General features: G+C 41.6%; 2 protein-coding genes across 7 annotated transcripts; one reads left to right on the forward strand and one right to left on the reverse strand.

Annotated features, from left to right (window-relative positions):
* The first annotated feature begins 44 nt into the window (after positions 1 to 44).
* Positions 45 to 20,507, forward strand: micall1a (MICAL-like 1a). Of its 5 annotated transcripts, none has more exons than XR_013502767.1 (17): positions 45 to 1,062; positions 4,122 to 4,170; positions 7,548 to 7,689; positions 7,976 to 8,076; positions 9,333 to 9,481; positions 10,192 to 10,796; positions 10,887 to 10,947; positions 11,141 to 11,571; positions 14,210 to 14,595; positions 14,687 to 14,821; positions 15,074 to 15,200; positions 15,509 to 15,599; positions 16,642 to 16,715; positions 17,015 to 17,129; positions 17,211 to 17,257; positions 17,443 to 18,009; positions 19,910 to 20,507. XR_013502767.1 is itself a non-coding variant. In XM_078264199.1 (16 exons), exons 1-16 carry the CDS (start codon positions 920 to 922, stop codon positions 17,571 to 17,573), a joined length of 2,787 nt encoding a protein of 928 aa, XP_078120325.1. In that variant the 5' UTR covers positions 45 to 919; the 3' UTR covers positions 17,574 to 18,929. The 5 variants fall into 5 exon arrangements, 3 of the variants coding, with proteins under 3 accessions (XP_078120325.1, XP_078120343.1, XP_078120353.1); XR_013502766.1 differs by lacking the exon at positions 19,910 to 20,507 and adding an exon at positions 18,807 to 18,929; XM_078264199.1 differs by lacking the exon at positions 19,910 to 20,507 and having other exon boundaries at positions 17,443 to 18,929.
* Positions 17,879 to 23,261, reverse strand: c2h22orf23 (chromosome 2 C22orf23 homolog). Of its 2 annotated transcripts, XM_078264295.1 has the most exons (7): positions 21,644 to 23,261; positions 20,961 to 21,051; positions 20,763 to 20,825; positions 20,198 to 20,371; positions 19,873 to 20,010; positions 19,555 to 19,655; positions 17,879 to 19,277 (listed from the first exon to the last, which is right to left on the reverse strand). In XM_078264295.1, exons 2-7 carry the CDS (start codon positions 21,049 to 21,051, stop codon positions 19,131 to 19,133), a joined length of 714 nt encoding a protein of 237 aa, XP_078120421.1. In that variant the 5' UTR covers positions 21,644 to 23,261; the 3' UTR covers positions 17,879 to 19,130. The 2 variants fall into 2 exon arrangements, with proteins under 2 accessions (XP_078120421.1, XP_078120415.1); XM_078264289.1 differs by lacking the exon at positions 21,644 to 23,261 and having other exon boundaries at positions 20,961 to 21,152.
* Positions 23,262 to 26,229: the final 2,968 nt, after the last annotated feature.

The raw sequence follows: 26,229 nt of genomic DNA on the forward strand, positions 1-26,229 counted from the left end.
TAGCCGTTGGAGCAACAGCTCAGCAGCTCTAGCTCCCCCGCTTGGGCGCTAGGGGCAGAAACAACGTGACATTGAGTGAGGTGGCAGGCAGCCAACCAACGCTTCAGTCAATGCAATTAGGATGGATTGGCACCGGCGCCGGGCTGCTTTTCATCAACATTAATTGTCCGGGATGTATTTTTTTTACAGTGTGCTTTGATGTGGGTGTTGCAAAGAGTTTCAGCATGCTGTAGCGCGCAATGTAACAGACTTTCTATCCAGCGTTTTAACAGCCGTTGCAGTCATTGCACCAACAAACAAAACCCGTGTTGTGGTCCACCTAAAGGAGGAAACCGTCACCTCTGTTCGTCTGAAACCGCATCATCGCCAGACCTGACAACGACACTCCTCATCACAGTGCCAGCGCCCACAAGAAGAAGCAAACCAGCATAACGATACTGTAGACCCAGACCTGAGCTAGCAGCAGACTAACGTGCCTTAGCTAGCTAGCTAGTTAGCTGAGTTCGCTAGCTACGTCAAGAACTTTGTTGGCAATCTACCAACTCTGGATATCAGCTGTGTTTTTAACCCAGTGATTCTGGTCAAAGTACCACTTTAGATGTAGTTATCGCCGTCTGACTAACTCGCTACAGGAGATAAAGTGGGGACATAATGCGTGTTGTAGTTGCAAAAGTTAGGTAACATCTAGCTAGCTTGCAAGCCATGCTAGTTTTTCTTAACGTGACAGGCTGGCTGTTGTGAATGAATGTATCGCAGGCAGCATCGGGTGTTGTCTGGCTGTCGCCCCTTCACTGAAACGCTGCTGGTGACTCGTTTATGACCAGACAAAAAAAACTTTGTGTTGTCTCCTGACACGCCTGGGACTAAGAAACTCGATTTTATTTGACAAGAATACCTGGATCTGTGTGATAATAGTATCATGGGATCTCTGAAGGCTCTGCAGGAGTGGTGTCGGATACAGTGTGACAATTACAACGATGTGGAAGTAAAGGACATGTCAACGTCCTTTCGGGACGGTTTGGCGTTTTGTGCCATAATTCATCGTTACAGACCAGAATTGATGTAAGTATTCCGAAGTCTAACGCTGACTTACTGACCTTATTAAAACAATGGGCAATTACAAATGAGAAAACCTCTTACAGGGGTTCAAGTTAACGGTACATAGCAGCTGGCTCCAGTGAAAGGTGGACGCATCTTTTTGAGGAGTGACAGGCTGCATGGTTGTCTTTGAAATTGTTTTCATGTGCTGTAATAATGAGTACGTTAATCCATTCAGGACACAAATGCAAAACAAACTCGGTAGCCAGATCGTGAACTCATCTGTGCTCTAGATTACTCACCCAGCAGTTTTTGTAAGGACTGAGACTATGTAAAACTCCTTTCGACAAAGATTAGTTGTTTTTTTTAATGCAAAGCTGTCAAATAGAAAAAAAAACAATTGTCGGTTTTTATCAACAATGTATGTTTTAAATGATGCTTTTGTGTGTTTTACCATAGCCAAAACCACCAGTAAAAATAGTTTTAGTGGGAGGCCAGTGTGCTGTAATTAACTGAGGCTGACAAGCCATGCCCTGTCTGTAAAAACACCCCCTACTCTCTGCATTTGGTTTTACACCTACACAGACATTACAGAAGCTACCACAAGACACAACCGCAGTATCAGTGTGACTAAATGACTTACAAAGGGATAAGGAAATACATTATTTTTGTAGAGAGTTAAAAACAGTGTCTTAACAATAAGTGAGTTTGACCAGTTTTTGGTCAAATGCACAAACATGTATATGTTATTTGGTAACTCCAAAATAAGACTGCCATCATGTGTTTGTTACAAATATGTTTCTCTGTCTTGTGTATCAAGAAGACAGGTGAATCATTTGATTTGTTTGCTGCAACAGAAACTCTGCCCTCATATGACTCACATTGGACATGCATCTCTGTGAGAAGTCTAGCTGTCGACAGCATCAGATTAGTTGTTTGACTCCTTCTCAAAAGAAGTCAACGGTCCTTGTTGTAGGAGGATTGTGTCAAAGCAGCCAGTAAATGACATGTTATGTCCCTTCTTTGTCCTGGAGGGGAAAATGTGGTGTGATGGAAATTCTTTAAGACAGTAAGCATCTTGCTCATGCTGCTAACCTCTCAGGTGGCCCAGGCTTTTGTGAGCAAATTGGACTATGCTTGGATGGTGGTAGAGCAAACATTCACTGGACCACTTGTCACTGAAGGACAAGTCGGTGAAGTGGAATCTGTCTGCAGTAAAGCTGAAAGTAAGAGAGTGGGCAAATCCTAAACGCCCAGCTTTCCAGCTCTGCCTCCTCAATTTGTGTCCCAGCATGCCTCCCTGTTCAGCCCTCTGTGTAGCTGCAGTGGCCCAATGGAACTCGCCCTGATCCAGACAGACAGTCCGTCAGGCTAATCTGCAGCTGAGACCTCCGCCTGCCATACTGGATTTAGTTCTAATGCTGGACAAGGCCATTGTAGGGCTGCCCTGCACTCTGCAGCCAATGTATTCTCATCCAAACACATCACTCTCACTGATGTACAGGAGGGACTTTAGTACAGCAAATGGCCTCATCTCAACTTTGGCCGATTCTTGCAAAAACCACACTACATGACTATAGTAAATTTTTATTTGTGTTTCAATGAGAATGATGATCCAAAAAATTGATCATTCCCTCCGATATCGTGAATCATATCACAATTGCAACATTAGTGAAAATAATCGCAATTTGACATTTTCCTCATATCGTGCAGCCCTAGCCGAGACCAAGTGTCATTTAACCCAGTGGAGAGGGAGTATACATGGAGGTGAGAAATCATCCATGGCCTAGTTAACCAAAGGGCATAGGACAGTGAAGTCAAAATTGCATTTAAATTCCATTGTGTCCATATATGCAGCAGTGCAAAAATGTCTTCTACTTAGTTTTACTTTTTTTTTTTTTTCTGTCCTCTGTGTTGAAATTTGTCTCCATGATGCACTGGTTTGGTCTCACCTGCTCCTCTACTAAAACTGCTGATTTGTTACGTATTTATAAGCTTCATTTTTGAGTTTCACAACATCACCAAATCCCAATCCTGTATGCTCCTGCACAAGCTTTTCTGTCTGACTGAACCAGATTTAGCAGATATACTGGTTCGCCCAGGTTTTAATCATGTTGATATTAAATGCCTGACAGAGTATACATGCACACACACCAACACCAACTGCTCCTCAGCATTCCTCCTTCCCAAAATAAACCGTGGAGTGAGACTCTTGGTCACAGTGGATTAGATTCACAATTCAGATCACACAGTGCACTTCATCACAGTCAGTTCTGCGAGTGTAAAAAAAAAAGTTGGGCAACTTTTTTTTTTAAGTTGCTGCAGCTCCTGGCTATATTGGTAGATCTTGATATTAGAGCTGCTGCTCGGTGTGTTTGTGACCATGGGAACGAGATTACAGAGAACAGAGGTTACTTTGTGTGGCTCCAACACGGAGCTCATTCACAGGGTAAGTTCCTTCTTGAGAGTTCCACATGGCCTCCACAAGCGCTCTCACCAGGGTCATGGTGTGTTTTTCCGCCAGACGGTTGTCATACTACTACACACTTGTCAACATACGTTTACTTAGGCACACAACCACACTTTCATCCCAGAACACCTTAGGTATTTTCCAGTTTTACTGCAGGATGTTTACTGGTGAGAGCCGGGACTTTGGTTCCTCGCCCCAGGCATTTCAAAGCACAGCCTTGTAATTATCAATCCTGTTTGGTACAAGTTATTTTTTTTCCTTTTGTACTGGCACTTTTTCACATCAGGCATTTATGTGTGGTTTGGGACCAATTTTCTGCTTTGGTAGTTGGGAAGCTTAACTGTTTGTCTGTTGTATTCCTGCCTGCCATGCTGTCAAGCCAATAATAACTTTTTGATGGTTCATAACATAAGGGGAAATAGGTCGGCAAGCTAAATACAGTATGGTCCTATATCAGCATGGCATGGTCTTCTACAAGCGTCCTGATATAAAAAGAGATACCATGATTTGCAGTTGTTGCTGCAAGCTACATAACTGTAAACTGACTACCTGCATACTCAGCCTTATCTCAAATGTTTTAATTTTGATATTTCTTTCTGTCTTGTCCTTCCAGAAACTTTGACACGCTGTCTAAAGAGAATGTCTATGAGAACAACCGACTGGTGAGTCAATTTTACAGCTTTATGTTTTGAGGTTTAAACACTCCGATGATCTTGTGTTGCATGATGCTTGAATTTTAGGAGACAGGACAGTTTGCTTCTGAAGGGAGGGTAAAGTCACCTATGTGGTATCAGGGTGTTGCATCTGCGTCATTCAGCCGTAAAATTATTAAGCCTTACTATTGCGTGCAGTCATGGTGGGTGTGACTTCAGTGTGTTTCACTGTCTGTGTGAAGAGCAGTGTTTACTTAATCCCGATGGAGCCTGGCGAGGGAAAGGAGGGAGAGGGAGGAAGCCAGAGCATTTAATTTCATAAAAAAAAAATCTTGACATAAGGCTGTGGAGAGACCATATAAAGAGGATTTTAGGTGCAAAAGTGCTGAATTGCAACCTATAAGTCATTATCATGGGTTTTTCCACATCGTCTGTAAGCCAACAGAACATTGAGGGATGAAATGGGAGTCTCCTCATTTCCAGTCTGAGCTAAGCTTTGGCAGCTCTTTGCTGCTGTTTACATACTTTTTATCCACCAGCTTTCAGGGAAAGTGAGGTAGTTGGTGGTAGCACCAGGAACACACTGTGTGCTGGCTGTGCGTACAAATAAATCAAGTTCTCCACTACTGTATATCCATAAGGCCTAAGCAATAAGGTAACTATGACTGTAAATGTGAAAAGCTCTCAAAGCACCTAAGTCAGATTTTACTATTAAGGAGCCAGATGTGAGCTCCTTAAATTTCTTCATGGTTGTCTCTCTCTTAGCATTACTTTTATAATACCCCTCTCACACATGAGATAATATACAGGGGCCTACTTAACAAGTAACCCATGTTTGACCATGTTCATATATGACTGCTGTCACAGGTTGATCCCTTGTTGTCAGCGTTCTACACTTACTACTAAGTCTGTAGAACTAGGCTACACTGAATTACATTATGCAGTTAGCAAATAAAGTACTGTGTCGGTTTCAGTTCCCTCCACTTGCTCACATTCCGTCACTCGCCCACCCATGTACTCTCTTTCTGTTTTTTTTCATATACATTTTTCAATATTAAAATATGATTGGGTGATATATTGAATTAATTAAAATTTTGTTTTTGCACAATGTGTGAAATGTCTACATTTAAAAAAAAAAAAAAAAAAAAATCACATTCATAAGCTCATAAAGGTTACATTCATTTAAAAAGTAACTTTGATGATAGCTGTCTCTATCTGCTGGGTAGCTAGCGTTAGCTAGCACCCGTTGGCAGTTGGAAACGCAAACAACAGGAGCAAATTAATTTGTGTGGATTTTCCTGCTCTATCTGTTCTGAAATTCATTATTAAACTATGCCCGTCGCTTTAGTTGAAGCATCTGTTACTGAGAGCCAATAGCCGTAGGGGATAACCTGTGTTTTATAAATATAGACAAACAAAAACAGCCTTGCAGTAAGGGCTGGGCGATATGATGATGTATATTGTCAAAACGATATAAAAATGTCTATATATATTTTTCTATATAGTTTCTATCACGCAGACAAACCAGCTGCCGAACTCATAAGGCAATATTTACGTCATTTGGACAACACTTTATATTCTGCTCCTTGCACTTTATGTTCATGTTGCACTAAAGTTCTTAATAAAATGAGTAGTAGTATTAAGTATTTAATTCACACATGAGCATACAAAAATAGGCTTTACCATGTGGTTATTTCATATAGACTATTTATTTATTTATTTATTTATTTATTTATTTATTTATTGAATTACTTAAGCCAAATATTTCAGTTTATAGTCATACATTAAGAACGGTTTGAACTACAGCACAGATGTGGTCTGTTAATGAAAATATCTGCATTTCACTTAAATAGGTTTGTCCAAAATGAACCTATTGGCATTTTCAACAAGGATAGCAGAGTGGTTAGTTTGGTAGCTACTTGTCTAGCTGCTTGGCATGTTGCTGTGAAACAAGTCTGTGTAGTGAATCAGTAACATGTTAATAGTTTCTAGAGCATTCATTAATTTTCAATAAATTGCAGGAAAGTAGGTAGTTGGAACAAGGACGAGTACGCAATTTTAGCTGTAAGCCAGGTACTATTTGTACAGTGCAGTACAAGGCCTGTTAGTTCCACTTTGCGGCTGCGTAGCATTTGTTGCCTGGATTATTTCAGTGTTGTGTGACTGCCAACGATTGTATCCCTGTTGTTATGTAACTTTACCCCCTCTCTCATTTCTTCAGTGGAATTTTTCATTAGGCTGATGGTTATCCTCAAAGGACAAAACATTACATTATCAGCAAATGACTGATGTTTTGGCAGCAGAGTTAGGTTGTTCAGGGCATCAGGTATGTGCTGGTTGGTGGGTCATGGAAAGCATCTTTCTTTGATGCACACATGCAACAAAGACATGATTTAGTCCTCAGTTTCTGAACGTTTAAATGGAGACACATAACTGGATTTCTGTGAATACCCACATTAAGGGTTAAGTTTGACTTTCCGAACAAAACATACTTTCTCACTCACCCCTTGTGGTATCAGGCCACGCAAATAGTTTTGGTTTTATTAGCAAAGGTTCAGTTATCAGTCTCTGGGATTTCTCCTGCTACCCCAGTACAATGAAGCATTGAAAATGAGTATTTAAAAACATAACCGCAACATGTCTTTTCATGAACATTGTCCAGGTTACTCAGGGTGATCCACATACCTCACTGTCAACAGTTTCCATCGCAGCTACTTAATGATATAGAAATAGTCCCAAAACAGTGAGGGACATCAGACCAAAATGCCACTATGAGTTTAAATTCATATTCACTCAATAAGTAATCAATTCTGTTGAGTTGTGCTTAAGCTGATTTTGACCCTAAAACAAGTTAGTTCACATGGTTAAAGTGAATAGATGACAGTTGGAACTAGAAGGGCACTCGGAGAGCAAAGACCTCCGCCAAGGTACGCCCTATCTCACAATATTAATGCAGTGTGTGAATTTTCCTAGTCGGGAACACATTTTTCAGATTGTTCCGACACCACATGAATGCAGCACAAATGCCCTATGTCTTAACAAAAGTGAAAAATAATTTGTGTATTTGCCTTGTGAATCGGATCCGCTCCAAAGTTGACTGGGTTCTTCCTTAGCCCATGCTACACCGTTCCACCCAGTTTCATGAAAATAGGCCCAGTAGTTTTTCCGTAATCCTGCTGACAAACAAACGAACGGACAGACAAACCGAAACAAAATAACCTCCTTGGTAGAGGTAATAATCGGAGCATTGCATTTGGTTCTAATTGGCTGTAATTATTATTAATATAGTTATGTGTTGTATGCATGCATGTAAACACACTGCTTACTGTTTCTTAGCTCCTTATTCATTTACTTCCCTCTTTTTTTCTGTCTTTGCTTCATCGTAGGCATTTGAAGTGGCAGAGACAGAGCTGGGGATTCCCGCCCTGTTGGACCCAGAAGACATGGTGTCCATGAAAGTGCCTGACCGGCTCAGCGTCATCACATACGTTTCCCAGTACTACAACTTCTTCAACAACAAGTCTCAAGGTGGGCACAGTCAATTTAGTTGGGTTTCACTTCAAGCGCTGTGAACATGAAATAAGTATAATGTTTTGAGGTTAATGTAGTTTTTTTTCAATTTTGACCATTTGATGATTTTGATTCAAGGGAAAATCTGCATGTAGTGTTTCTCATCCAATCCTAATTTCAGAGACATAAAAACTGTCCACCCTCTGCACATCTTAAGATAGAGCAACTCGTATAACTTGTGGGTTAGACAAAACAATTTATATAATTCGTTTATATCATTAACTGATGACTTCCTTTCCCGCAGCAAACCCCCCTTGCTTGAAAAGGCTGAGTTCTGTCGGTCTGAATGAGCCAGCCCAGAAAAGACCCCCGACCCCTTTGGAAGACAAAGTGGTTGAGTCTGAGGTAAGAACAAGACTTGGCACCAGTGTGCATGTGTTGATGATGATTTGTTTGTTTTTTACTCTAGGCCACACATATAATACCTTTTTCAAAACTGCATTACTGAACTACATTATTTCTGCATGATACTCTACTGGAGCTGCATGTTAACAAACTGTATTCTCTAAGTAATATATTGATTATGGTGTCCTTTTTATGCCTGGATAATCACACTGAAACCGCAAACTTTTTTTATTTTTTTTTAATTTAATTTTTTTAAATTTAGTATACTAGTGTGTATCTAAAGCCTTGGATTATCTAAGTATAATTCTGCATGTGCTATTTGGGGTGCTAAGTCATCAGATCTGTACAATACAAAACCCATCCTGCCATTGCAGTACAACAATGTACAACCTCCATATAAGTATTTTATAATTACCACTTCCTATGTGGGCTTTGTGTTGCACAGCAGGGGACAAGCTAAGCAACAGAGGTAGCGTAAGTCTATAAAGATAGCCTCTGTATCCTGTCTCTCTTTTCTTTCGCATGCCTTCAACTTCTTTCCTCCATTGCCATACTTCCATGTCCTGGTAAATTCCCCCCCCCCCCTTCAGATGGAAATTCATTCCACTCCCTCCTCTTCCTGCTCTTCTTCCTCCTCACATCTGATCCCCCCTCCACTCTCTGGTCCTGAGCCTAGGCAGTAGGATGGTGGGGTGGGGTGGGGTGGGCTAGGAGGTGAAAGCAAAAACAGTTAGGTCAGTTTTTTTTTTTAACCATCTCTGTATAAGAAATACTAATCGTGGTAGTACTATCCTAACACTGTGTGTGTGCCAAGTTTTGGAGTGCGCTGCTGCTAACCCCCTTTTTTACTTAACAAGAAAAAACAAATGAAAAAAATAACCCAAATGCCTGAAAACCATATATCAATCCTAAATGTTAGTCATATCCCAAATGTGACTCTCAGAGCCACTAACCCAAGCTTATTTTTTTTTTTTTTTTATAAAGATATAATTAAATTTTTGTATAAATGATGATGATCAAAGGATGTTTTAAACTGAAAAAGAAATGCAGTAATGGACCACATGAATCGATGAGCAGTAGATGTTACAGTAACCGAGTAGCTGTAGCTAGCTAAAGAAAATGAACAATCCACATCCTCAAATCCTGACTCCGTGTTTGATCTCCCCCTCCCCCATTACTTTCCATCTCCCCCCCCTTCCCCTGACGTGTCCTCACTGTCCCCTCCCTGCGAACAACGTCCCGGTTGCCTGCACTAGCCGAGCCAGCCCGGGCCGACAGGTGTAGAAGCGGTTGCAGAAGTCAAGCGCAGCACGCTCAGCAGCACGTGCGCCGCCTGCCAGAAACATGTCCACCTAGTGCAGAGGTTTCTGGTGGACGGCAAGCTCTACCATCGCAACTGCTTCAGGTGAAGTGTGTGTGTGTGTGTGTGTGTGTGTGTGTGTGTGTGTGTGTGTGTGTGTGTGTGTGTGTGTGTGTGTGTGTGTGTGTGTGTGTGTGTGTGTGTGTGTGTGTGTGTGTGTGTGTGTGTGTGTGTGTGTGTGTGAGACCTTTTTTTTTAAGCCGTGAGCAATGCTGTGGAGCCATATTTCTAACAACACAATGGAAAAAAAGAGAATCCTTAAGATTTTAGTCCTGTCTGATTTGGTGGTAACAAGTGTGATTGATTACTACATAAGAGCCACTGGTGTATTTATTTGCAGAGAAGCCAGCCACACAAACTCACATTGTTTTTAATAAAGAAGCCAGACCATTATTTTCCATTATGCCATGAGCAATGCTGCCCATGTTTTTAATGTGAGCAAGGAAAATGGCGGACCCCGTCACAACAATGAAAAGTACCATACAAAGAGGTAATTAGAGATTGTTTGGCTACTGCTGGAAAAATTACAGCCATGAAGTGTCAAACACTGGATTTGATTTCATGAAAGGATTATAACTGCAGGAATGAATGAGTTAACAGTTAGATTTTTGTACATATCAAACAATACCAGAGTGCTGTGCGTATTATTTGAACAGACTTGTGCTCATGTTATTAATCTGTTGTAGCTGTGTATCTCAACAGTCTTTATGGCCCATTGAAGATCTAACTGTCGTCCTGTGTCATTGTTGTCTCAGGTGCATAGAGTGTCACAGCACTTTGCTTCCTGGATCCTACAAATTAGGAAGCGACCCTGGGGCCTTGGTCTGTACACATCACCTTGCAAGGCACGCTTTAGCCAATCGGAACGGCCGGCTAGATCTTAGTGAGAGACCAGTGGCAGGTCAGTCTGCCAGGATTGGTCGCAGCACAAGTCCTCACACCTCGCCCTCTGAGAGGGACCGGACAAAGACTCCTTCTCCAGTAAGTCAAACAACTGATACGGCCATGCCTACCAATGACTCTGCCACAGGTGCTGCTGTTACGACAAATTCAGCCGACTCTTTGGAGAAAGCAAAAGAGATGGATGGAAGTGGCGAGACAGAGGTGATACCACGTTCTTCTTCTCCTCCCAACCCTTTTGACGAGAGTGACGAAGAGGAGGAAGAGGTGGAGAAAGAGGAAGAGACTAAAACACTGGCCAAATTAACGAGCAATGGGGACCTTCCTTCTACACCGATCAGTCATCATGAAAGTGCCAGTCGGCCAGTACCGGCACCCCGTCGGGTCACTGAGGCCACCCCTCCTCCTCGTCCTGCCCCTCGGGTTCGGGTACCCCGTACGGCAGACAGCCTTCAAGTTGGTGCGTGCTCACTGCAGAATATAAATGATTATAGATGAAATTAGGATCTGTTGATATGTTCATCCTCACATTTTTTTCTTGAAATCACAGGTGAATCCCAGAAGCCTCCGATTCCTCCCAAACCTCGAGAAAGATCTCAGTCTCCTGCAAGGTAGCCAAACCTCTCTTAAATGCCTCTTTTTTTTCTTTTCTTTTCCTGTCCATTGCCACCATTTCATCGATCTTATTCATATCATCACAGTCCTTCTCTGTCTCAGTTCTGAATGGCATCTTGTTACAGCATGTATTTGTTTGCCCCTCCATGATCCCCCCCCCCATCACTATCTGTGTATCTCACTGTCCAGCCTGTCCGGTGGCACCCATAAACCCAAAGACCCACCTTGGCTCGCCCTGGTCCAATCGGAAGCCAAGAAGAAGAAAGCCCCTCCCCCTCCCCCTGTCGGACTGGCAACCCCTCCAAATACAGACTCTCTGTCCTCTCTCAAAGGGGAGGGCTCCAGACCCAGCACGCCCCCTCCACCCTCCAACCCATTCGAGGACGATGATGACGATGATGAAAATGGCGAGGTAGAGGAAGAAGAGGGGAGCGCAGGAAGTGCCATTCCACCCACAGTTGTGGCTAGTCACCCCTGGTACAGCATCACTCAGGCGGCTGACGCGCCAGCAGCAGACACTCCCCCCAGTGGAGGAAGCTCGTCCCGCTCTGCCAGCCCTGGGAGCGCCAAGAGCAAGAAACGGCCGGCACCTCGCGCTCCACAGCCACCTGCAGGGCACGGTCAGTTTTTACTAACATTCAACTGTGCTTTGTGATTTATCTACGTAGCTGTTTGTCCTCTGTACAGGAATGAAATGCAAAGACAATACTGTACATTTGACTCTAGTACCTTTACTGTCATCTCACCAGTAGGTCTGTACTTTGTGGAGACGTGAAAACATGCCAGTCTAATGTTGCCCTTTAGGTGGTACGGTAGAAATGTGTCCGCTTGTGGAGGAGAACATGCGTTTGCTCATGTTGTATATCCCTACACTACTACTACATGTTACTGAAGAGCAGTATTTGGACATTTATTGGAAAACAACTCTTTTAATGCAGTATTTCAGCTTCATGGAAGGGTGTCCACATCATGTATACATTTTTGCAATTTTTAAATAAATAACCTGGGTGGCAGCATGTGATATGCATGCTTTATTAGATTTAAGTCATGTGATTGACTTGACCCAAAACTTCTTTGAGTCAACATGACATCATGACTTCGCGTAAACATACACGCTACTTTCCTAAAGCCAAGTTATCTGTACGCATTTTGAGCTATCCGTGTGTATGTCTACGCTGTATCGCTGTATACAGTGGATGGCAGTCTGCAACGTCACAGCGTAAACATATACGCCACTTTCTAAAGCCACGTGGCATATTATCGCTAGGCTACGTGTTATCACAAGGCTACAGTTGGGTTTAAAAACGTCACGTGCGAGTTGGGTTTAAGAAAAGAAGAAAAGGTTGGGTTTAGGAAAAGAAGAACGAGGTTGGGTTTAGGAAAAGAACCAACGTGGAAAGGAAACCTCACACACAGGACACGAAGAAAACGCCACACGCAGGACATGATCCCCGCTCTCCTGGCTGAAAGTCCTGTGTTTGACCCATCCTCTACCCCAACCAACCTCCCTATGCGGATTTTCGCCCTTTCATACTACTCGCTACGGCGTCTATTCACACGCAATCGCAAGGTAATGCAAGTCAATAGAGGCCAAACGGCGTTGATAAACACGCTAAAAAGCGAGTATGCGTCTTGATAATGCGCCAATAATGGCATACGAATTGGCGCGTCATACATACGCAACTTCATGAGATCAGTCTGTTTGATTTGCTTTGACCATATGTTTCAGATTGTTGCCTTGCGTGCATGATGAATGCAATCCAATGGATTTTGATGCATTTGATTTAGTTTGAGCAAACAAAGATGTTTGTCCTGTCTGATCTGTAAACAGGTTTCTGACTGTAGTGTTTTGCGAACTGTTATCTGGCCTTTGTAATCTTGTGGTAACCCTCCGATGTTATGGTGATGTAGACCTGTCTTTCGAGAACTCTACAATTAGTCTCCTACATCCCGTGGAGTGTTCCTTGCCTGTTGTGCTGGCGTATTTCTACAACCTTCTGTCATCCCCTACAGTTCTCTGTGGCCTACCAGGTCCTTCATATCTGCAGAGTTTATCATTGTGTTATTCCTTCATGACAATGTAACACATGATTCATTCATGTGTTACATTCATCATCAGTCTGCTTCACTGACAGTGCCACTTCCTCACTGACATGTCTTCATGTAAAGAGACAATAACAGGCACTAGGGCTACAACTAATGGTTATTTTCATAGTTGATTAATCTGTCGATTATTTTCTCGACTAACCAATGAGTTGTTTGGTCTATAAAATGTCAATCAGTGTTTCCCGAAGCCCAAGATGACGTCCTCAACTGTCTTGTTTTGTCCACAGTTCAAAAATATTCAGTTTACTGTCACAGAGGAGTGAAGAAACTAGAAAATATTCACATTTAAGAAGCTGGAATCAGATATTTTTTTTCCATTTAAAAATAGGGTTGGACATCATTTGGATTTTAACAATTCTGATTCCAATTCCGATTCTTCCTTTCGATTCCGGTTCTTATCGATTCTCATGCCTATTTACACAAATAAGAGGAAAGTTTTATTTTGAGTCAGTGGTGGTTTTGCAGTTTTACAGGGCTTTTTCAACGTAAAATAAAGCCACACTAGAGCGCTGCTTACTGTCCTCCAAGGCTGCAACACAACAAGCCCCTGGCCGCTTCGGAAACCAAAACTTGCACATATTAAATTGGGAAGCGATGATCGGATTTGAACCCAAATCCTCTAAACGATTCCAATAAAGAAACGATTCCACTGGAATTGTAATTTTTGAAACGATTCCAAGTAGGAATCGGTTTTCGATGCCCAACCGATGAATCGATTATCAAAACAAGTTGCCGATTAATTTATTAGTGGACAAATAATCTAATAATCTTTGCAGGTCTGACAGGCACCACACAAATATCACACCTAAAATCAGCTACATACCCATAACTTTCTCTTTTGTAAATTCAGTAACTCAGAGACAAAACGCACCTTTCGTACAGTTTACAAATGTAAAGGGCTTCAAATCCTTAAGTTTATTCCTAGTGGAGTCAAACACCCTCAAATTTAAAATTGGCACTTCAGCACAGTTAGAGAGAGCGAGAGAGAGAGATGTTGTATATAGATGTTCATTGTTTTTTGTTCTCTCTCCCCCCATCCACTCTCCATTTCAATCTGTCTCAACTACTTTGATTTCTGTTTCATTTCTGCTCTTTCTGCTATTTTTATTTTTTTATTATTTTTTTTTAACTAAACTTTCTTTCCTCCTTTAGTTTTCCCTCACTCTCAGCCCTCCTCTTGCTCTCCCTCTCCAGCTCTGAGCACAGAGAGTCTGTCCTCTGGCTCGGACTACAGCTCCTCCCACCCCCCTGCGGGTGGCAGTGCCAGCAGCGACCAGGAGCACGCCTTCACCAAAAGTGTGTCGGAGCCTTCCATCTGTTCACCGTGTGACTCCGAGGCATCTCCTTCCTCGACCGAGCACCTGCCTCATCCTTCCCTAAGCCCCTACCCTTCTCCCATGCCGTCAAATGCCAGCTCAGCTCCGGCCACCCCACAGACCAGTCGCAGTTTTGGGAGCCAAGGGGCTGGAGCCCCTCCACCACGACCCCCGTCGACCCCCAGCCCATTGGCCTCAGAGGCCACCCAATCACACAATAAGGTAATAGGTCCATCTCCAAATAAAGCCAGAAAAGCAACACCCCTGGGCCTTTGTACATTATGTTCCAGCTGTATCTCTTTTCTCACTTTAGCGGATCTGTAAGGAGAACCCGTTCAACAGGAAAGCTTCCCCCTCCCCTGCTAAATCCAAAACCAAACCACCAAAAGGCCCTCGTCCTGCCAGACCCCCGGCCCCCGGCCATGGCTTCCCTCTAATCAAACGCAAGGTAGAAAAACTCAAGAGAAATATAAGACCTTTTCGATGGAATTCCATTGCTAGGCAACAGTCTGGCCTCTTGTTCACTTCATGTCACTTGATGTCATTCACATACATTGCAACAGGAAATCAACTTGGGGCCATTTAGAATGTTTATTTTTACAGCTGTGAAATGGTCTGTATGCTTTTAGCATAGAGAAAGAAATTCTAGATTGGATGAAGAAGTACTCAAATGATCCCTGTCATCCAAACATCCATCCAGGTGCAGTCAGACCAGTACATCCCAGTGGAGGACATCCACGGGGAGATGGGGCAGCTGGAGAAACAGCTGGACGAACTGGAGCAGAGGGGAGTGGAGCTGGAGAAGAAGCTGAGAGACAACCCTAACGGTGACACCTCACACTATTGTTAATGGAGTTTCTTCAGTACGAATTGAAGCCCAGTTAAATATCACAAAGATAGGAAACTGTCTCCACATGCAGTGCATAAACGTTAGGTTCACTATATTCCAAATTGAAAACCTTACTAAAGCATACATAGCTCACAAAAGTATTATAAAGGATTATGAAAAGACAACTGATCACCTAGAGACAATGGGGAGTAAAAAGGCAAGATTCCTAGATTTTACCTGAAAGATCAGTGCAGTATAATAGAAACATAACAATCATATCTCTGTGTTCCTCTTTTGCGTTTTCAGATGAGGATGAGGAGCACCTGTTGGTGGACTGGTTCACTCTCATCCACGAGAAACACCTTTTAGTACGACGAGAAGCTGAGCTGGTCTACACGTAAGTATCAGACTGCAGCAAGGGGCAGATGTTAGGATCATAAGCCTTCAATGCCAATCACTCATTTCTCCTTCACATAATTTGCTCCTTGGCATCTCTGGGAGTTGGGTAATAGTTGGTCTGAGAAGCAGAGCTGTAACAATTCAAAATTTAGCTGTACAATTAATTGTCTCAGAAATAATTGTGATTAAAGGTCCCATGACATGGTGCTCTTTGGATGCTTTTATATAGACCTTAGTGGTCCCCTAATACTGTATCTGAAGTCTCTTTCCCAAAATTCTCAAAAACCTCATAAAGTGAAGTTTTCATGCCATGGGACCTTTAACAATATAATTGTCTCTTTCAGTCAAATTAAAAAATATGTATTTATTTATTTATTACTTTTTTAAACAAATTCAAAGTTTTGAATGAATCCCAGGATACATTTTTTGTTTATATCACTGTCATGTGACCCAGATAATGTAATAACACAAGTACACAGCCTATGAAGTAAACCATGCCTTATCATAAAACATTTTTTCTAACTGTACCCCCCCCACCCCCCCCCCTCCTCATTTTTGTTGCTATGAACGTGTATAGAGCCAAGTGCCAACAACTAACAATTGAAATAATAATAAAAAGATATAGTCCGACCAATAATCACTTAAATAATTACAAATTGGCATATCTAAACAAAATCAACAATTACCAGTCGTACGCTCAGCTAATGTTGGCAATTAATTGCGGTTAAACAAAGAAACCAGGATTATGTAAAATAAATTGACTATTAGACTACTGAGAAGGTTTTTAGGAATACTTCGCCCAGCTTTTTGTAATTGCAGCTGACTTACTAAGTGTGGCTAATCAGCCAAGTTCCTGTGCTTGAAACAAATCAAGCATGGCTAGTTATTCAGGAAGGAGGTGGTGTTTTCTCTGTTTTTTCAAATGTAGGCTCATATTTTTACATGAAGACTTAACAAAAATAAGTGTAAAAGTACATAAATAGAAAGTAGTACATAGGTTACCAGTGTGTAACGTACTGTGTAAATGTTGCTCACTGCAGAGCGAAGCAGCAGAACCTGGAAGAGAGGCAAGCTGACGTGGAGTATGAGCTGAGGTGTCTTCTCAACAAACCAGGTGTGTTTGGCCTCGAGAGAACTTTAGTCAGATGCATTGCCTGTATTTGTGGGGGCAATGCTTGACTCATGTTACAAAGAAAATACATTGAGACAACTTCTTTTTTTTCTTTTTTAATAAATAAATCAATGCAGTGTGCAGGAATTTACTTTTTTTCCCCCCCTTTGGAATCCATTTTTCTATTAACAGGAGCTAAACGTTTTAGTAGAATTTACACACACTGCATACACTGCTCAGACACTGATCGACAAAGGACTCACTAAATGTAATTATTTATTTTCTTCTCTTCCTTTCCTCAGAGAAAGACTGGACCGAGGAGGACAAGAGTCGGGAGCAGGAGCTAATGGCTGAGCTGGTTACCATCATTGAACAGCGCAACCAAATCGTCAACAGCATGGACCAGGACAGGCAGAGGTAATCTGATTAGCCGTTAACTGTGTATCTCTGCAGTGATACTCTGCAACTACTAGCACTCTAACAGTCCTTCTGTCACAGGGAAGAAGAGGAGGATAAACTTGTGGAGGCCATGCTGAAGAAAAAAGGTAGGATGAAGAGTAAGCCTCATTCGTTGCAGGTTAAAGATTCTGTAGATAAGAGCATTCATTAAACGTAAAAAGTAAAGGCGGTATGTCGCTCTTCATTCTCCCATACTTTATTAATTCTTCTGATTTTGGAACCGATGTGCATCTTAACGTGATTTTCTGTCTTTTTTTTCCCTTCTCATCAGACTTCCATAAGGATCCGGACGTTGAGCAGCAGAAGAAAAAAGGGGCAAAGTTCAAACCCATTAAGGTGCTCAAGCGGCTGAGCCATAAAGGAGAACCAGGCAAGAGCCCCCGCAAGGAGAAAACGCCATAGAAGGGACGTGTCCCTATATGACGTGTCATTAATGACTTGGAAGTGCAACCCAGAATTCATTCCCTGCTCACATCTCACTTGATGCTTCTCCAAAAACATGGCTCTTCAATGACTATTTTTTAGTTGCCTTTGTGTGTTTTAAAGAGACAGGATAATAACATAACTGCTTTAAGAGCTGACGTGTTTGTAAGCTCTCTGGCCTTTCAAGCCAGTGAACCGTACACTGCACTGATTAGTTGTATGTTGCTTCACTACCCTTGCATTGCCTAGTATGTCTGCCCTGTAGGCCTTTTTTCAAAGCAAAGGTGTGACTCAGCAGTTCACTTTGAATGAAGTCCGTTGGATGCACGTTGATCCCTCATATCTATACGTTTTGAAATCTGTTCCTGACTTACACTCGTTGAATACGTGTCTCCTCTGCTCCTCGATTCCAAAGGTGAGTAGCGGAATATCTGAGAAGGTTTCATGTCAAGTCAGGTTTGAGCCTGTGGTACGAGTGAGAGTAAAACATTTTTTTTTTTTTTTTTTTTAAAGATGAGCTCTGCTTTAAATCTTGTAACATCTACCCTTGAAATGCTCTATTGTCAATGGATACCTAAGTTTTTCTAGCTGCTATGTTATGATCGTCTGTGGTTTCCTTGTTTTTAGTTTCTTCTGAGACAGTTTTTGCAATGGTGTCATGTAAACGCATATCATCGAAGACGTGGATAAACGTAGATACAGTATTAATATGTGTGTGTGTGTGACTGGAAACAAAGTGGGAGACTTAAAATCAGATTGATTTAGAAAATGCGAGGTCTACAGGAGAGCCTTATAGAAAGCGTTCAACTGCAGATGTCAGAAACTTTATTAATATGAAAGGTCACACATGTTATAATGAATATTAGAAAAGGCAGATATACAGTTTTTTGACAAATGTAGCAAAGCACCAGCTTATAACTGTTTTAACCATTGGGGAAAACCTCAATATGCAATCATTAATTTATATTTTACTATGCCTTTCTGTATGTTTCCATGCTTTGCCTTAAAAGTGGATAGGAAAATAATGTGTTAATGTTTGTACGAGTGCCATTTATTTAATTGCATGTGTGGATGAGCGTCATTTGAGTTTATGTACAGTAAATGTCAGTATGTTTACTCATTCTGTTCCTGTTCCGTCAGTTAGATGGTCTATTTGTCCTCCATTTTAAATGGTAATATCTGTTTCTGCTATGTGCCTGTCTTCCTGTCCAGCTGGAACCAAGGGCTTCTGTAGCACCACATCTGTCAGCTATACATTGTCCTAAAACAGCAGCAGGATTATAAGAAAAATACTGACACTGGAAGGCAGAGGAATAAAATAACTCAATGCAAGTAGTTCATGTTTCTTGTAAGTTTAATGCTTTCACAGCCTGATGTCACAGTTGTGTCTTGACTGCTGTGCAGTGGGTCAGCTGAAACTTCTTTGCAGACATTACTACCAAATTCATCATGTCACACTTAACTCAACCCATTCATAATCTGAATTTGAGGTTATATTGCTTGCACCTGATTTCCAAGTCATTTCCAAGTGCTCAGTCAGTGGCAGTGAGTCTTCTCTCCTCCGGTCTCTTTTAAATCCATCGTTTCTGTCATCTGTTCTGCAGTCTCCCCTTTCCTCTCAGATGTCATCTCATCCTTGTTGGGACTGCGGGCCTTGTCCAACACCTGCAGTTCTCGAATCCTCTGTTATTGGAGTCGTGACACAGCACAGGTTTAGGGCAATTGGAGGTTCAGATATCTGAACCTAAATGCCTGAATACAGACTGGCAGTAATGCTATTTTTAAGGATTTATTTGCATTGCTATTGCTCGGTGTCAGTATCTATATTGTTTGAAAGAACATCACACTAAACAATAAATCAATGAAGTTAAAACACAGTGTTACCAAAAGATTTTTTAAAACCCAGGACGGCATAATGCAGACTTATAGTGAGCCAATATGTAAGCCATTCCCTGTTTACCTGGGATATCTCAGTGGTGATGATGTTGATGTACTGCTTCTCCAGACCCAGAGAGGTCATATCTGCCAGAAACTGTCTTCTCTCCTCTATCTCATCCAGAACTACAAAAGAAACAAACAATATTAGATTTAAGATTTAAGGGCCACTTGATAAATTTAGTCACAAAACAGAACTTAGTTCAGGCTGAAATGGATTGAAACAGATGCTCATGACTGCATCAACTTAATTCACATATGGTGTGTTTCTGTTCAGGTTGTAATGGGAACAGTTCCTCTCTGTAACTCTTTACATCATCTGTTTCTGTGCACACAGCCCCACCTTCCTGATATTCGTCTTTCTGCTCTGCCACTTCTAGGTTCCGACATGCACGAACATTTTGGAATGCTGCAACTGTTGGCTCTTCTTTTCCTGTTGCCAATATATTCTGAAGCCTCCTCTTCTCTTTCTCTGAGTCCCCTAGGGTAAAACGGAGAAAATATGAGTGACAAGGACACTAAATGTTTCTCAGGATGCAGAAAATAAACCAAAAAACTAAAGTCACCCAAACTTTAGTGAGGAATGACCAACAGCAATCGTTTGCAATATAGGCCTGTCAAAACACATGAATGCAGAATTAATAACGGCGTCAACTTCAACAACATACTTATAGGACGAGGATGGAACTTTTCTCTGACGTAGCTGTTCCCAGAGCGACAAGATTCAGCGCTGCGTCTCTGAGGATTGCCTGGCAAACGTTTCTGGACAGATTTACTGGTTTTAGGCTGAGGGGCAGAAGCTGATGATGTGGACTCAGAGGTCAGTGGTAAAGCAGCTCCATCTGGGGGGAAAAAGTTTTTAACGTGTTGGTTTTATTGCTTCATCTGTTTTTAATATGCTAAATGTGCTGGTTTTACTGTAAAGTGTCTTTGAGTATCATGTAAAGCGCTATATAAATAAAATGTATTATTACAAAATGTAGTACAGTAATGCTTAATGTTTCAAAAACATAAGAGCTCCCCTATTATCATATTTATACTATCTGAGTCACGATTATAATATAATCTGGATTTGTTTTACAATATGTCATGATTGAGTTTTGCAATGATATGTGGCAAACACTATCACAATATATAAAATATCTATACTTATTCGATGTGTGGTTAGTACTATCACACACATTATCATCGTATTGCATTCCCCAACCTCTCATCCAAAGATCTTCTACTTACTCTTGAGGCATTCGTTGATCTGTTTTCTCTGGAGGTTGGTGAGTTTTGATTCCTGCATCATTACTGAGCACCAGGAGAGAGAATGATTACAAGTTCAAAGCACAAGCCTACACAATGATGTAGGTGTGTGTGTGTGTGTGTGTTTCCCAGTGACACCTAAACATCCACACTAGAATATCAACAAGTGCATCATCTCACATCTCAGCAGATCCTGGGTCTCCTTGCTGTACTGGGTGGCTCTGGGGTTGTTCCACAGTCCTCTGCCATCTCTACTCCGTGAGGTCTCCATCTGTAACCTCAAAGACATGATCAGCAATCTCTGTGGCTTATACTTATGGTTATCTCTGTACATTGAAAGCTACAGCTCAGATTTCATTTGGGAACACATCACTAAACAGGGAGACAGGCTGTGTATGGATGCCATGACAAACCCTGGAGATGCTCCATAGGCATTGGATGACAACTCCTAGGGCGGTCGACAATATAACAGCAGCTGTTATATTGACTTAAATGGGACATGGGGGTATTTTCTGAGTCACAGTTAACATAATTAAAACGATATGGATGTAATATTATGTCAAATAAAAATAATTCCAAACTTATATACAGTTTATATACAGTCTATGGTTAAAACATGGATGTATTATATTGACCTTTTCAAACCAAACTCACTGAAATAGCACAATGTAACGTTAGCTAACGTTAAGCTAGATTGTGTTAACATTAAAAAATAGCGTTACGTTAGTGCGCTTAGCTAACGTTAGCTGCTAGCTAGGTGGCTAACATTAACTGTCAGAAGCAGAAGGGTAAGAAGTTGACTCTACATGAAAGAAACGTGTGAAAAGGAAGGATATGACTTAAAAAGACTGGAAAGAACTTACTCAAACACTTCTTCTTTAGTCCTTTGTAAACACTTAGCTAGCTACCGTTAAAGATAGCTAATTTCGGTCGAGACAGCCGCGTCGGTCCGTTACTATAGCAACCAAGTAGCTACAAGCACTTCCGTCAAAGTTGCTACTGATCGCAGCCTTACCATAGAATGTATTTTATTAACATATGTTTTGGGGGGGGAGGAGACACTTTTCATTGTTACATCTATAGATATAAACCTCTTTTACTGTCTATGATATAAACCAGGTTGTCAAAATGAAGCTGCAGCTAAGCCACAAAGCTAGTGACAATATAGTCATGGTTTCTGGTGGACTAGAATTTCACTAACTAAATTGTAAGTTTTCAGGCTGTAGGCTATACAACAGAACTTGGTTTTTATTTTAATTACATGGTTGACGACCCTTGAAAGTACAACAATACTTTAAATCACTAACTCTGATAATAAAGCATGGAAATATGTCAAAAAAGTAATGAAAAAGTCATAGAATAGTATGTCGACAAGTGATAAAAATGTCATAGTATTATGTTGAAAAAATCAAAAAAAATTCATAGTATAAAATGCCGAAAAAAGTGATAAAATAGTCAAAATAAGTCGAACAGTGGAAGAACTCTTCTTTCTTCTTGTCTGGTACTGGAGGGGCTGCCTGTTCAGCATTGCTGTGGCCTGCCTGTTGCATGGATCTGGTTTGCATCTGGAAGGGCACCCCTTGTGTAGGAGCTGGTGGTAGTGTTGGTGGGGTGGTTGGTAGGGCTGCAGCTCCTCGGTGTGGTGGGGGGTAGGGGGGTGGCGGCAGCACATCCAAGATGAGATCAACATCCCTTATGCTCGGATAGAGAGGAGAAGAAAAGTCAATAAGAGGCTTGCTCGCCTGTTCTTTATCAGTATCATTGGTTTTTAACAATGTCAGCTGTTTCTGCCCTTGTTTCTTTTCCCTACTATCTGCTTCTTTCATCCACATGTTAAAACATTCTTTGCTTTTCTCTAGTTGTTTCAAATCTTCCGTTTTAATTTTGGTTTGCTTCTTTAGTTTTTTCTCTTGTTCCTCTAAACTGTCTTTTAACATTCGGAGTTTGCTTATACTGAATGACCCATTTTCTGGGAACCCGCAGGTTTTTGTCCAGTATGGCAGACAATCCAAACAGTTTAAGCCGTATTTCCGCACCATTACATCCACCTTGGGTCCTGTAGGAGTGGGTGACCCGGATTTGCTTGATCCGTTACCCATCCTATTTGGGAAGAAGTACTTCTTTAACTTACTTATAGTCGTCACTATAAGGCCAGGTTTCTATCTTATTTCGGAAAAACCCGTGCACAACAACCGAACAGTTTCTGACAAACTGTTTATTAGATTTACTTCAAAATCTAATTAGATTTGTTCCTAAAATCTATAAAAAATCACCCCTTGTGGATTAGATCTTTGGTGTAAAAATATTGCTCAAATGATCACAATTGTAAATGCCCAACCTTAAAGGATCACTCAATATTTATACAAAACAACCTAACACTGGTTATCTTACTTTAGTTTCCAAAGTCAGTATTTGTTTCCGACTACAGCCAATTCAAATTACTCTTAATTCAATTTAAATCAGAGTTTGATCTTACCCTGCTGTGTGAAATTGCTTCCGTTTTTCTTGAAGGTCAGTGTGTCAGTAGAGCCCTCCGCAGTGTCTGATCCTCTCTCTCTGAATGCCTTTTTGGGCGAGGTAGAGGCGGAAATCATTTGATCCCGGATTGCAGGTCCTCAGTCACCTACGGAGCCGCTCTTGTCTGCCTCTCCACAGCTGATCCCACTTCTGACACCAAGTTGTAATGGAAGTTTCTGGTCCAGCAGGGGAAGAGGTTTCAAAGTTTAGTGAATGTAACAAATAAGACAGTCGGAGAACTGAACCAAGTTAGGGTTTCGTATTTATTAGGATATATTTGCAAATATAGGAAGAATAACAGAGTCACAAAAGCACAAGCAGCTCAGTGAGTACCGATTCTTCAAATGAGTCAAGGAAACACTGAGCTTAAATGCACATTGGGAAAAGGGAGTGACAATTCAAACATGATCTACCTACAACAATGGTTTACATTTTCTCACAGTGTCCAGATAATGTTAACAGGTTATAGGTTAACATGCGCATAAAGATAAAGATCTTGTCAGATACCTTTCTAAATCTCCCAAGGTGTCATAAACCCACTTCACCTTATCCCCTGTCCCCCACTTTCACATCTGGGGTCACATTCCCCGGACATCGTAACTGACTAGGGAGGAATGGATCTGGGAAGGAAGATGGTTTATAGTGTCCTTGTAGTTTATCAGTTTAAACAAAGGGCCTATGCTTCGTCTCCCAGACTTTCTGTCTCAGCAGTTTAAGCAGGATCGAATCAACATGATAAGGGGAGACAAACTGTTCTTTCAATAGTGCTGAGAGAAGGCTATGTGTTAATAAAAACATAAGAAATAAAAGGAACAGTGCTCAAGTGTAATTTTTGCCATTACAGCATCCCCAAAGAATGATGTTTCCACCTCCATGCTTCACGGTTGGGATGGTGTTCTTGGGGTTGTACTCATCCTTCTTCTTCCTCCAAACACGGCGAGTGGAGTTTAGACCAAAAAGCTCTATTTTTGTATCATCAGACCACATGACCTTCTGCCATTCCTCCTCTGGATCATTCAGATGGTCATTGGCAAATTTCAGCAGGGGCGCTGCAGGATTTTAATCCATGACGGGATAGTGTGTTACTAATGGTTTTCTTTGAGACTTTGGTCCCAACTCTCTTCAGGTCATTGACCAGGTCCTGCCGTGTAGTTCTGGGCTGATCCCTCACCTTCCTCATGATCATTGATGCCCCACGAGGTGAGATCTTGCATGGAGCCCCAGACCGAGGGAGATTGACCGTCATCTTGAACTTCTTCCATTTTCTAATAATTGCTAACAGTTGTTGCCTTCTCACCAAGCTGCTTGCCTATTGTCCTGTAGCCCATCCCAGCCTTGTGCAGGTCTACAATTTTATCCCTGATGTCCTTACACAGCTCTCTGGTCTTGGCCATTGTGGAGAGGTTGGAGTCTGTTTGATTGTGTGGACAGGTGTCTTTTATACAGGTAATGAGTTCAAACAGGTGCAGTTAATACAGGTAATGAGTGGAGAACAGGAGGGCGTCTTAAAGAAAAACTAACAGGTCTATGAGAGCCGGAATTCTTACTGGTTGGTAGGTGATCAAATACTTATGTCATGCAATAAAATGCAAATTAATTATTTAAAAATCATACAATGTGATTTTCTGGATTTTTGTTTTAGATTCCGTCTCTCACAGTTGAAGAGTACCTATGATAAAAATTACAGACCTCTACATGCTTTGTAAGTGGGAAAACCTGCAAAATCTGCAGTGTATCAAATACTTGTTCTCCTCACTGTATGTAATGTCTGTAATATAATGTCTGTAATGTAATCTCTGTCATGGTTTGGCCCGTCCCCTATGTTTAAGCCATGCCCCTTTTCATAACTGGTGACCCATTTAAGGTAAAGTCTTGTGTGATGTATCGTTGAACTCAGCATAGAGTTCCCTTTTGCCCCGCCCCATATTCTTAAGCCACGCACTCTTTAATAACTAATGACACGTTTCTTGTACACTATTGTGTGAGCTATCATTGAACTCAACAGAGAGTTCGAAAATGCGAAAATTGGCAATCGCATCAATACTGGTGAAAATTTACGTATTTTAAGGGTTTAGGGAATAGGTGCGCAAAATTGGCTCGCTAGCGCCCCCTACAAAATAAATAAAAAAACAAAAAACAGCCCCTGCAGTACGTTTAACGTAGACACACGAAACTTGATACACATATGTAGCATGTCAAGACGTACAAAAAACGTCATTGGAGTCATACCCTAAACCCAACAGGAAGCCTGCAATTTTGAATTGAATGTTCGAAATTAGTGCGATTTTGGCCATTTCCACATGTCGTACTTTAACGAACTCCTCCTAGAGATTTCATCCGATCAACTTCAAATTTGGTCTGTGCCATCTTAAGACCTTAAAGATGAAAAGTTATTAAAAGAAAAACTTTTTGTCATAGGACGTGGCGAGGCGGCCATTAGTATTAGTATTGACTAAGTCTGCACAGCTCCAGCATTAATTACTCCAGCGCAGCGGGCTTATCATTGTCATCGGCACAGCGGCCGGCATGCTACACAGGTGCAGCGCCCTGTATTATTGCCGTCTGCGCAGCGGCCGGCATTAAGTTCTTTGGCGCAGCAGGCAGTATTAATAACTTCGGCGTTACATACATATAGTACAGGCTACTATTTTGCTGTACTTCCTCATAACACATCCTGCTGCTACAGCAATAGCAACGCGGATTTCGGTGCCTCATTCTGGTGCCACTGATATGCCTGCACTTCTCTCTGATGCTCTGAAACAGACGTTACAGGCAACACAAACACCGCTGCACGTGACGCTAGTTAACACAATACTCAACAGCAGCTAATGTTAGCCTACCGCTAGCTAGTAGCTGGATTAAACATGGTTACAATGCTGACAGCTAACGCTACACGGTGTAAAGTGTGACTGTATTTCACTGTAGAGGATTC

Source organism: Sander vitreus, chromosome 2 (assembly GCF_031162955.1).
Source record: "Sander vitreus isolate 19-12246 chromosome 2, sanVit1, whole genome shotgun sequence".
NCBI lineage: Eukaryota > Metazoa > Chordata > Actinopteri > Perciformes > Percidae > Sander > Sander vitreus.